The 12,698-nt window shown below is 41.8% G+C and overlaps 1 protein-coding gene across 2 annotated transcripts in view; it reads right to left on the reverse strand.

The window, feature by feature from the left end:
- negr1 (neuronal growth regulator 1) overlaps positions 1-12,698 on the reverse strand; it is a 382,271-nt gene that overhangs the window by 102,237 nt on the left and 267,336 nt on the right. For both annotated transcript variants that reach the window (XM_024377660.2, XM_024377658.2), the window contains exons 5-6: positions 9,773-9,893; positions 8,063-8,211 (exon numbers count right to left, since the gene is read on the reverse strand). In XM_024377660.2, the coding sequence (XP_024233428.1) occupies positions 8,063-8,211; positions 9,773-9,893 (270 nt within the window). The remainder of the gene's footprint in view (positions 1-8,062; positions 8,212-9,772; positions 9,894-12,698) is intronic.

Raw genomic sequence — 12,698 nt, forward strand, 5'->3', positions numbered from 1 at the left:
CCTGCTCAAGGGCATGCTTGGCAGATCTCCCACCAGGCCAAAAAATGTGAACCCGAACCCTCCAAGATCCCCCACAGTTCCCCAATAGCTGTCCCTCAACCATTCGAGACTCCTCCCACAGTCCCCCCCAAGAAGAAAAATAAAAATAATTATTAATTCCATTCCACAACCAAAGAACACCCCAATGTACCAACAGCCAAAAGTAGGAACTAAAGAGAAAAAAGAAAAAGACAGAAGAAAACAGTAAAAAATGTATATATATATATACAGTGCCTTGCGAAAGTATTCGGCCCCCTTGAACTTTGCGACTTTTTGCCACATTTCAGGCTTCAAACATAAAGATATAAAACTGTATTTTTTTGTGAAGAATCAACAAGTGGGACACAATCATGAAGTGGAACAACATTTATTGGATATTTCAAACTTTTTTAACACATCAAAAACTGAAAAATTGGGCGTGCAAAATTATTCAGCCCCTTTACTTTCAGTGCAGCAAACTCTCTCCAGAAGTTCAGTGAGGATCTCTGAATGATCCAAGGTTGACCTAAATGACTAATGATGATAAATACAATCCACCTGTGTGTAATCAAGTCTCCGTATAAATGCACCTGCACTGTGATAGTCTCAGAGGTCCGTTAAAAGCGCAGAGAGCATCATGAAGAACAAGGAACACACCAGGCAGGTCAGAGATACTTTTGTGAAGAAGTTCAATACTTCTTCGATACTGGCGCAAAGCTAACTAAAAAGCAGCATTCCCCAAGAGAGGATGGCTTTCACTTCAGCAGTAATACATTCATTAACTTCTTTTGAAGAAAAGATTAGAAAGCAAATTTCTTTAAATCTGTGTATTCCTTCAAGGCTCAGTAGTCCTGAGTCTGCACAACTCTGCCAGGACCTAGGATCAAGAGATACACTCAAGTGTTTTAGTACTATATCTCTTGATACAATGATGAAAATAATATTGGCCTCTAAACCTTCAAGCTGCATACTGGATACTATTCCAACTAAACTACTGAAGGAGCTGCTTCCTGTGCTTGGCCCTCCTATGTGTACCAAATCCTAATGTGTACCAAACTCACTAAAAGTGGCAGTAAAAAGGCCTCTCTTGAAAAAGCCAAACCTTGACCCAGAAAATATAAAAAAACTATCGGCCTATATCAAATCTTCCATTCCTCTCAAAATTTCTAGAAAAGGCTGTTGCGCAGCAACTCACTGCCTTCCTGAAGACAAACATGGTATACGAAATGCTTCAGTCTGGTTTTAGACCCCATCATAGCACTGAGCCTGCACTTGTGAAGGTGGTAAATGACCTTTTAATGGCATCAGACCGAGGCTTTGCATCTGTCCTCGTGCTCCTAGACCTTAGTGCTGCTCACCACATTCTTTTGGAGAGATTGGAGCCCAAATTGGTCTACACGGACAAGTTCTGGCATGGATAAGATCTTATCAGTCGGAAAGATATTAGTTTGTCTCTGTGAATGGTTTGTCCTCTGACAAATCAACTGTAAATTTCGCTGTTCCTCAAGGTTCCGTTTTAGGACCACTATTGTTTTCACTATATATTTTACCTATTGGGGATGTCATTCGAAAACATAATGTTAACTTTCACTGCTATGTGGATGACAGACAGCTGTACATTTCAATGAAACATGGTGAAGCCCCAAAATTGCCCTCGCTAGAAGCCTGTGTTTCAGACATAAGGAAATGGATGGCTGCAACCTTTCTACTTTTAAACTCGGACAAAACAGAGATGCTTGTTCTAGGTCCCGAGAAACAAAGAGATCTTCTATTGAATCTGACAATTAATCTTAATGGTTGTACAGTCGTCTCAAATAAAACTGTGAACAACCTCGGCGTTACTCTGGACCCTGATCTCCCCTTTGACGAACATATCAAGACTGTTTCAAAGACAGCTTTTATCCAACTACGTAACATTGCAAAAATCAGAAACTTTCTGTCGAAAATGATGCAGAAAAATTTATCCATGCTTTTGTTACTTCGAGGTTAGACTACTGCAATGCTCTACCTTCCGGCTACCCGGATAAAGCACTAAAATAACTTCAGTTAGTGCTAAATATGGCTGCTAGAATCCTGACTAGAACCAAACAATTTGATCATATTACTCCAGTGCTAGCCTCCCTACACTGGCTTCCTGTCAAGGCAAGGGCTGAGCTTTTACTGCTAACCTACAAAGCATTACATGGACTTTCTCCTACCCATCTCTCTGATTTGGTCCTGCCGTACATACCTACACATAAGCTACGGTCACAAGACACAGGCCTCCTAATTGTCCCTAGAATTTCTAAGCAAACAGCTGGAGGCAGGGCTTTCTCCTATAGAGCTCACTTTTATGGAATGGTCTGCCTACCCATGTGAGAGACGCAAACTCGGTCTCAACCTTTAAGTCTTTACTGAAGACTCATCTCTTCAGTGGTCATATTATTGAGTGTAGTCTGGCCCAGGAGTGTGAAGGTGAACGGAAAGGCTCTGGAGCAACGAACCGCCCTTGCTGTTCTGCCTGACCGATTCCCCTCTTTCCACTGGGATTCTCTGCCTCTAACCCTATTAAAGAGGCTGAGTCACTGGCTTACTGGTGCTCTTTCATGCCGTCCCTAGGAGGGGTGCGTCACTTGAGTGGGTTGAGTCACTGATGTGATCTTCCTGTCTGGGTTGGCATTGGGTTGTGCCATGGCGGAGATCTTTGTGGGCTATACTCGGCCTTGTCTCAGGATGGTAAGTTGGTGGTTGAGGATATCCCTCTAGTGGTGTGGGGCTGTGCTTTGGCAAAGTGGGTGGGGTTATATCCTTCCTCTTTGGCCCTGTCTGGGGTATCATCGGATGGGGCCACAGTGTCTCTTGACCCCTCCTGTCTCATCCTCCAGTAGTTATGCTGCAGTAGTTTGTGTCGGGGGGCTAGGGTCAGTTTGTTATATCTGGAGTACTTCTCCTGTCATATCCGGTGTCCTGTGTGAATTTAAGTATGCTCTCTCTAATTCTCTCTTTCTCTCTTTATTTCTCTCTCTCGGAGGACCTGAGCCCTAGGACCATGCCTCAGGACTGCCTGGCATGATGACTCCTTGCTGTCCTCAGTCCACCTGGCCGTACTGCTGCTCCAGTTTCAACTAAGGGCTATATAAATATATTGTATTTTATTTATTTATTTTATTTTATTTGAAATCTAAGAAAAATAGTAGAGAGAATGAATTATTTCAGCTTTTATTCCTTTCATCACATTCCCAGTGGGTCAGAAGTTTACATACACTCACTTAGTATTTGGTAGAATTGCCTTTAAATTGTTTAACTTTGGTCAAATGTTTAGGGTAGCCTTCCACAAGCTTCCCACAATAAGTTGGGTGAATTTTGGCCCATTCCTCCTTACAGAGCTGGTGTAACTGAGTCAGGTTTGTAGGCCTCCTTACTCACACACATTTTTTCAGTTCTGCCCAAACATATTCTATAGGATTGAGGTCAGGGCTTTATGTTGGCCACTACAATACCTTGACTTTGTTGTCCTTAAGCCATTTTTCCACAACTTTGGAAGTATGCTTGGGGTCATTGTCTATTTGGAAGACCCATTTGTGACCAAGCTTTAACTTCCTGAGTGATGTCTTGAGATGTTGCTTCAATATATCCACATAATGCCAACTGTATAAGTTTGTGTGCATGTCTGGCACTATTACATGTATGTGTGTGTTCTTGTACGCGTTTATTTGAATGAGAGTGTGTGTATGTGCATGTGTACAAACACCTGCACGGCATCAGCCTCAGGCAAACCGGCATTAGTTGTAAAAACACTGCCCCTCAGTGTCATTCAAACTTACTTTTTATTCTGTTAAATTTTTACTTAGTCAAAGATATATATATATATCTTTGACTATCATTCTATCTCCCACACAGCAACTCCACTCCCACTTGTCTCCAATTCCACATCCCAACCCTCAGCTTCCCTCAGCTCATCCTATCTATCTCTGCTGGTCACTCACTTCAGGTTTCTACGCAACACATATCTTTCAACTATGCTGTGATGTTTAACGTACAATTTCAATCTATCTAATCGAATAGAATCCACAGATTGCGAGTTGAAGATACATACATTTACTAAGAGTATTAGTATATTAGTAATTGACTGACCCGGTCTCTCCAGATCTCCTAACAGTACTATTTCTAGGGTAAATTTTCGATTAATGTTATGCATTTTCAGCCATCCCTGAACCTGAGACCAGAAACAGGCTACCTAAGGGCAATACCAAAATAAATGGTCTATTGATTCTGTATCCTCACAACAAAATCTGCAGAGCTTCGATGATTTTATCCCCCAAATATTCAACATTTGGTTGGTGGAAAGAATACATAATAATTTTTAGCTGAAAAGCACAAAGTCTTAAATCTTGTGTTGTTTTACATATATACTCATAAACTCTGTACCATGGAATCGTACATCAAAAATCTCTTCCCAACTATTTTGCAATCTGTATGGCACAGGTGTCAACATCCTGGTTCTCAAATGAAACTGGTATACTTTCCTATTTATGCTATTTTTATTCCTCTGCCAGTTTTGATCCTTTATATTGGGCAGACAGACCAGTACCCTACCTCCTCCCACTGCCACCTGCCTCCTCCATTTTTGGGGCAATGCTGTAATCAGTTGGTTGTACTCTTGGATTGAGTAGACCTTCCCGTACAATTCGGAACTCCATGAAGGCCATAACTCTACCATTCCAATTTACAATATCATATCAGAACAAAATACCCTTTTCAAACATCTTTCCCATAAATACAGGTATTTTATCAACCAGCACATTTGAGTTCAGCCATAATATTTGTTGTGTGGAAGAACTTGACTGGCCTGCACAGAGCCCTGACCCCAACTCTTTGGGATGAATTGGAATGCCGACTGCGAGCCAGACCTAATCTCCCAACATCAGTGCCTGACCTCACTAATGCTCTTGTGGCTAAATGGAAGCAAGTCCCAGCAGCAATGTTCCAACATCTAGTGGAAAGCCTTCCCAGAAAAGTGGAGGCTGTTATAGCAGCAAAAGGGGGACCAACTCCATATTAATGCCCATGATTTGGAATGAGATGTTCAACAAGCAGGTATCCACATACTTTTGGCCATGTAGTGTATGTAAATTATACTGAACAATAATATAAACGCAACATGTAAATTGTTGGCCCCATGTTTCATGAGCTGAAATAAAAGATCCCAGATATTTTCCATATGCACAAAAAGCTTGTTTCTCAAATTGTGTTCACCAATTTGTTTACATCACTTTTAATGAGCATTTCTCCCTTGCCAAGATAATCCATCCACCTGACAGGTGTAGCATATCAAGAAGCTGATTAAACATCATGATCATTACACATGTTCACCTTGTGCTGGGGACAATAAAAGGCCACTCTAAAATGTGCCGTTTTATCACACAATGCCACAGATGTCTCAAATTTTTAGGGAGTGTGGAATTGGCATGCTGACCGCAGAAATGTCCACCAGAGCTGTTGCGAAATAATTGAATGTTAATTTCTCTACCATAAGCCGCCTCCAATGTCGTTGGTAGTACGTCCAACCTGCCTCACAACCGCAGACCGAGTGTAACCATGCCAGCCCAGGACCTCCACATCCAGCTTCTTCACCTGCGGGATCGTCTGAGACCAGCCACCTGGACAGCAGATGAAACTAAGAAGCTTTTATGTCTGTAATAAAACCCCTTTGTGGGGAAAATTCTGATTGGCTGGGCCTGCCTCCCCAGTGGGTGGAAATGAAAAAATGTCACTTTGTCATTATGAGGCATTGTGTGGAAAAGGATTTAATCCATTTTAAATTCAGGCTGTAACAGAACACAATTTGGAACAAGCCAAGGGGTATGAGTAGTTTCTGAAGGCACTTTGTATGACATTATTTGTAGGCATAAACTCCTATTATATCCACCACGATTTGGTACAAGTTTTTGGCCCTTCATGCTCAATGACTGAGGTGTGGTCACAGTATGGTGACTGCAAACAACAACACTAATAACAATGACAACAACAACAATAACAGACAAGGAGACATGGAGAGACGACACAAACCCGGGCGGTGATTGATAAGCATGAAAAACAAACTAGGCAGTTATTAGCCCACCAGCTAGTGCAGTCCTGGTTCAACATGGCTGCCAGGAGGAGGTTTTTCAGGAGCAGAAGCAGTTACTGTGTGCTTCTTCTCCTTTTGGCCAATGGCTGGGGTTGGGGTTAGACTGCAAAGGTCCTCCAGAGCTAAGCCGAGGTGGGCAGGGGATAATCGCTTGACCAATTAAGCTAGAGGAGTCCTCTCAATTGTTGGGGGAAAGGGGGACTAAATCTGTGCGTAATTTTGTAAAGGTTCACTTCTGTGACATGAAACACACACTCTTTTTTTATGGAGACTATATACACGAGAGCGTGATGCAGCAGTGCATGGTGTATAATATTAGACAGGCATTCTGAAAGACGGTTTTAAGTTTAAAAAAAAAGTTGAATAGAGTGGATATTGGATATGATGTATCAGCGTGGTGAGTACCCTGTCGAAAGCTTGAGTGTCTAAAATGCCAGGGAGGCTCACAACTCTGCAGCAGAGACCCTGACTAAACGAAAACTCCAGGGAAACAAAGAACCCACACATTCTGACAAAGACTTGGACAAACGAACTCAACCACTTTAACAGCACAGTTGGGACACAACAATCCCACAACTCCCACCGACTAGATAGAAATCAGTGAAACAAGTTGTGTGCAAGACACAAAACGACATACAAGCCCAAAGCTCAGATGTTGATACTCACCCCTCTTTCCCAACACAACCAAACCATCTGTCATTGGAAATACACTGAGGAAGACTGGTGCAGGTTGACACCTTTTTCATGTTCTCTTTGCACTTAAAAGTACTATGCATCCTGCCTTAATTCACCAAGGTGTATATAGCTGGTCTGTACTTGAGCAACGTACATTATTATATAATTTAAGTTTCAAATTAATAGGTTTATAAGTTGATGTGTAAAGTTTCAACCCTTGGGTGCGATTAAAAGAACCAAACAAAACAGAGAATGTACCCAAAGAAAGAAACAGGAACGATGGGACGAGCTAAAGATGGCCCAATGCAACAGCCCACAATTTCACAAGTTTTCCCCCAAACACATGAACCCATATTGTCACTGTTGCCTCAATACATTTACCCCAATGGGCACTTCTTGATTAAATATTAATTTCTCCCCTCCTCCACCTCATCAATACCTATTGACTGTTACTAGGATAGCAATTTGAAGTCACCCACGGCAAATTCACTCCTTGGTTTGTTGTGTGTGTTTATGTGCGGGTTTTGTGTCGTGCTGCAGGGATTGCTTGGCCTCTCTTCCATTAGTGTTTATCAGAGAGAGAGGGTGAAAGCGCACGAGAGAGAGAGAGAGAGAGAGAGAGAGAGAGAGAGAGAGAGAGAGAGAGAAGCACAGTTCTGAGGGAACACAGGAAGCTGCCTGGCTGTCTATTTTGGGGCCCTGTTGCCACTCAGTCTGCCTTTGAGGCCTCTGCAGCGTCGTCACATTAAGATCCCTCCATTTGAGGATCTCACACAGCCTTTGATGTGGCTCTTTGTGCATGCACAAACAGGAGACTCAAGCACTCCCTTGGCATTCACCACCTATAAGGGTATCTTTCTGTAGAGCAGGGTTTGGTCTGTTAAGGACACTGTTATTAGAGGGAGCAGCACAAACTATTGAATAATTGAAATGTACTGGCTAATATTTCATTGCTGAACATATCAAATGGAATTTTCTACATCATCTACTTGATCAAAAATTGTTTTACAGTAAATATACTCTTTCCTTGTTGCTTCCTTGCTGCTTGCTTGATGTGTGTGGACACACACACACACACAAGCATATACACACGTATATCCTTTAACATATAAAAATACACAAAAATGAATGACAAAATTAATACATCTGCACCGGCAGAAAGGAAGTGGTCAAGCAATGTTTCATACTGTTTCAAAATGCAAGAGCCCCCACAGAAAAGGCCCATGTCAGCAATGACATAGACACATCCAGGCTACTTACGAATGAGAGGCACACTGGCGTTGGCCCTTCCCAGGATGTTGGCAGCGACACACGTGTAGTTACCATAGCGATCCTCTGTCATGTTGGTCACTGTGAGGACTGATCTGGAGCTGAGGTTCTTGATGTCAATCCCTTGTCCCTTGTTAATCCTGAAATAGAACGGACTACAAATAAAGCTTTCCTTTTCTGAAAATGTCAAGTAGGAATAGGTGAGTCAAGGAGGGAGAAAATATTTATCAACCTCAAATAGGGTCTCTACAGTACTTCATCATCCTCTTCAACACATCCATTTATCCTTTCGCTGGGCTTATGTCTTTGAGTGTTGTTTTGAAGGACTGCCACAGCGTGATAGAGAGATAACCCTAAGAGTAAGTGAACTAGAAGCATGTCACTTATTATTGGCATTCAATGTATAATTGCATGACATGTTCACCATTATTCCTTTCTAATCAGTTTCTTTATTTTTTTTCCCTTCTGGTGCATAGGATGAGATACCTAAGATATGATCTACAATTTAGCCATTGTTTAAATTAAATGACCTAAACTATTGAAAATGTCCAGGGAGAAGACAGGGACGACTCCTATTTTGGAAGCGCAATGGCCTCCTGTATGTGCACTTGCGTAGTTTGACTGGCTCACAGTGGCACTCAGAGTTGAAACGCTACGTGTGACCTTATGTCCAGCAAATCTCTGAGCATCTGTTGTTCTCTCTCCCACTGCGATTTCCTCAAATGTTAGTTGAACATTCACTGATAATCTCGGTGGGAGTCTGGGAGCACGCTTGCTTCTCCTCCAGAACGCCACAAAACAAGCATCACTGTCTCTGTCAGAGCAAACGCGTTTCTCTTTCAAAACCATGAACAGTGAAGCCTCAAAAGAAAGATTTTACTGTCAAAACTGTCTCATTATTTCCGATGCAGACAAACCAGTGGCATGACTGCATTCATACTATAGTGACATCCACACACAGCTAAATGTACTGTGGTGGCACTTAACATCTGGGAACACTGAGTGCTGCCTAGCATATAGAAACATCCATGCTCTACCATAATGGAGCGCACACATCCATAATGTCTTTAAGACCTCTTTATAACTACCAATGTGTCAAGAAAAATGACTTTTCATGTTAAAAGGTTCAAACGTAGAGCTAGGTTTAGGATTAAGTAAACACTACAATCATGGCAATGTGCCTCCTTAGCAATTTAAATAAATTGAATCCACCCTATAATTACAATTAGCACAGTGTGAACTGATGATTGAAATTGTGCTCACTAGGAGTGGGTAAATGATGGGTAATGGGAGTAATTTGGTTTCTAAATTCAAGAACAGCCACTTGAATCTACACTGATTGATGTATGTGCTGAGAATGTTTCTAGCTCATTGATGAGCTAGGCAAACATTTCATTAGAATGCAAGGTGAGGACGAAGTCAACATTACTTTTCTTATTGGATTATTTATTATTTATACTTTCCAGGGCCAGACTAGAGACAGTTAGTGCCAGACTAAACACATTTACTATATGGTGATGTTTGTCATGTGTAAAGAAGTCAAAGATGCTTCAGAACACGCTATACCCTCAATGCATAATGGATCGAACCAATGGAACTACTTGAGTTCTAATGGTTGGCAACAAGTATGCATCCAACTCTACAAACCCAAGTAACATTTATTTCCATGGCGAATGATGCAGAGCAATTTGTTTCTCTAACCTTTTCTCTCCCTTGTACCACTCAAATGATGGTGTGGGTACAGCTGCAGCCTCACACCTCAGCAGAGCTGTGCGTCCCAGGCCGACTCCATGGCTTTTCATCTCGTGGATGGCTGGCGCGACTGAAATGAAAAATAAATAAAAATGTTAACAGGAGGAAACACTATGATATTGAAATACATTCAATAAAAGCCACTTTCCCCAGCTTAAATGTAGTACTGGAAAATGGTTTTGGTCCAGTTAGGTGTAAGAGGTGAGAAAGGCTTGAAACTTTAAAGACAAAACTAGGGTTGCAAAGGGAGGGTATATTACTGGAAACCTTAAAATTGTCAGCATTGACTGACCTTCATCTCCTAAAGTAATGATGTACCGTCACTTCTCTTTGTTTATTTGAGCTGTTCTTGCTATAATATGGACTTGGTCTTTACCAAATAGGGCTATCTTCTGTATACCACCCATAACTTGTCACAACACAACCGAATGGCTCACACGCATTAAGAAGGAAAGAAATCAACAAATTAACTTTTAACATGGCACACCTGAACCTCTTGAAACTCTGGGGGCGGTATTTCATTTTTGGATACAAAACGTTCCCGTTTTAAACGGGATATTTTGTCATGACAAGATGCTCGACTATGCATATAATTGACAGCTTTGGATAGAAAACACTCTAACGTTTCCAAAACTGCAAAGATATTGTCTGTGAGTGCTACAGAACTGATGTTACAGGCGAAACCCAGATACAAATCCAATCAGGAAGTGCCCCATATTTTGAAAGCGCTGCATGCCAATGACTCCTTATATGGCTGTGAATGGGCTACGAATGAGCTTACGCTTTCTACGTATTCCCCAAGGTGTCTACAGCATTGTGACGTCTTTTTACGCATTTATGTTGAAGAATAGCCGTAAGGGACAACATTGAGCAAGTGGTCACATGATGGATCCCGCAGAAAATCTTGCGTAAAATAAAGAGGTAGCCATTATTCCAATCGCTTCTAATGAGAAACCAATTGTCCCGGTGGATATATTATCGAATAGATATGTGAAAAACACCTTGAGGATTGATTCTAAACAACGTTTGCCATGTTTCTGTCGATATTATGGAGCTAATTTGGAAAAAAAGATTGGTGTTGTAGTGGCTGCATTTTCCGGTCAATTTCTCAGCCAAACGTGAAGAACAAACGGAGCTATTTCACCTACAAAAATAATATTTTTGGAAAAAAGGAACATTTGCTATCTAACTGAGAGTCTCGTGAGTGAAAACATCCAAAGTTCTTCAAAGGTAAATTATTTAATTTGATTGCTTTTCTTATTTTCGTGAAAATGTTGCCTGCTGCTAGCAGGGCATAATGCTATGCTAGGCTATGATAAACTTACACAAATGCTTGTCTAGCGTTGGCTGTAAAGCATATTTTGAAAATCTGAGATGACAGTGTGATTAACGAAAGGCTAAGCTGTGTCTCAATATATTTCATTTGTGTTTTCATGAATAGGAAGATTTTCTAGGGATATTTATGTCCGCTGCGTTATGCTAATTAGTTTCAGGCGATGATTAAGCTCCCGGATCCGGGATGGGTAGTATCAAGAATGAATTGAAATGCATTCCAGGTGACTACCTCATGAAGCTGGTTGAGAGAATGCCAAGAGTGTGCAAATATATCATCAAGGCAAAAGTTAGCTACTTTGAAGAATATACTTTGATTTGTTGAGTACATGATCTGATTACACGTCCTTGTAATTGGTCTTGTGAATGTTGACATGTTTAAAGGTCTTGCTCATATTGGATACGGAGAGCATGATCACACAGTCGTCCGGAACAGCTGGCGCTCTAATGTATGCTTCAGTGTTGCTTGCCTCGATGCGAGCATAAAAGGCACTTAACTTGTCTGGTAGGCTCGCATCACTGGGCAGCTCACGGCTGGGTCTAACTTTGTAGTCCGTAATAGCTTGCAAGCCCTGCCACATCGGACAAGCATCAGAGCCGGTGTAGCAGGATTCAATCTTACTCCTGTATTGACACTTTGCCTGTTTGATGGTTCGTCTCAGGGCATAGTGAGATTTCTTTTAAGCGTCCAGACAAGTGTCCCGCTCCTTGAAATTGGCAGCTCTAGCTTCTAGCTCGGTGAGGATGTTGCCTGTAATCCATGGCTTCTGGTTGGGATATGTATGTACGGTCACTGTGGGGGCAACGTTGTCGATGCACTTATTGATGAAGCTGGTGACTGAGGTGGTATACTCCTCAATGCCATTGGATGAATCCCGGAACATATTCCAGTCTGTGCTAGCAAAACAGTCCTCTGGCGTAGCATCCAAGTCATCTGACCACTTCTGTATTGAGCAACTCACTGGTACTTCCTGATTTAGTTTTTGCTTGTAAGCAGGAATCAGGAGGATAGAATTATGGTCAGATTTGCCAAATGGAGGGTGAGGGAGAGCTTTGCATGTGTCTCTGTGCGTGGCATAAAGGAATTGTGAAAACCAAATACATTTAAACTCAGTTTAAGGTGTATGTGAACTTCCAACTTCAACTGTAAGTTTCCCTGCATTAAAGTCCCCGGCCACTAGGAGCGCCGCTTCTGGATGAGCATTTCCTCGTTTGCTTATGGCCTTATACAGCTCATTGAGTGCGGTCTTAGTGCCGCACTCAATGCATCGGTTTGTGGTGGTAAATAGACGGCTACGAAAACTATAGATTAAATCTCTCTTCATAGACAGTGTGGTCTACATCTTATCACTCTACCTCAGGCAAGCAATACTCAAGGCTTCCTTAATATTTGATATCGTGCACCAGCTGTTTTTGACAAATAGACACATACCCCCACCCCTCGTCTTACCAGACGTTGCTGTTCTGTCCTGCCGATGCACGGAAAACCCAGCCAACTGTATATTGTCCATGTCGTCGTTCAGCCACAACTCAGTGAAACATA

The sequence above is a fragment of the Oncorhynchus tshawytscha genome, linkage group LG18, assembly GCF_018296145.1.
Source record: "Oncorhynchus tshawytscha isolate Ot180627B linkage group LG18, Otsh_v2.0, whole genome shotgun sequence".
NCBI lineage: Eukaryota > Metazoa > Chordata > Actinopteri > Salmoniformes > Salmonidae > Oncorhynchus > Oncorhynchus tshawytscha.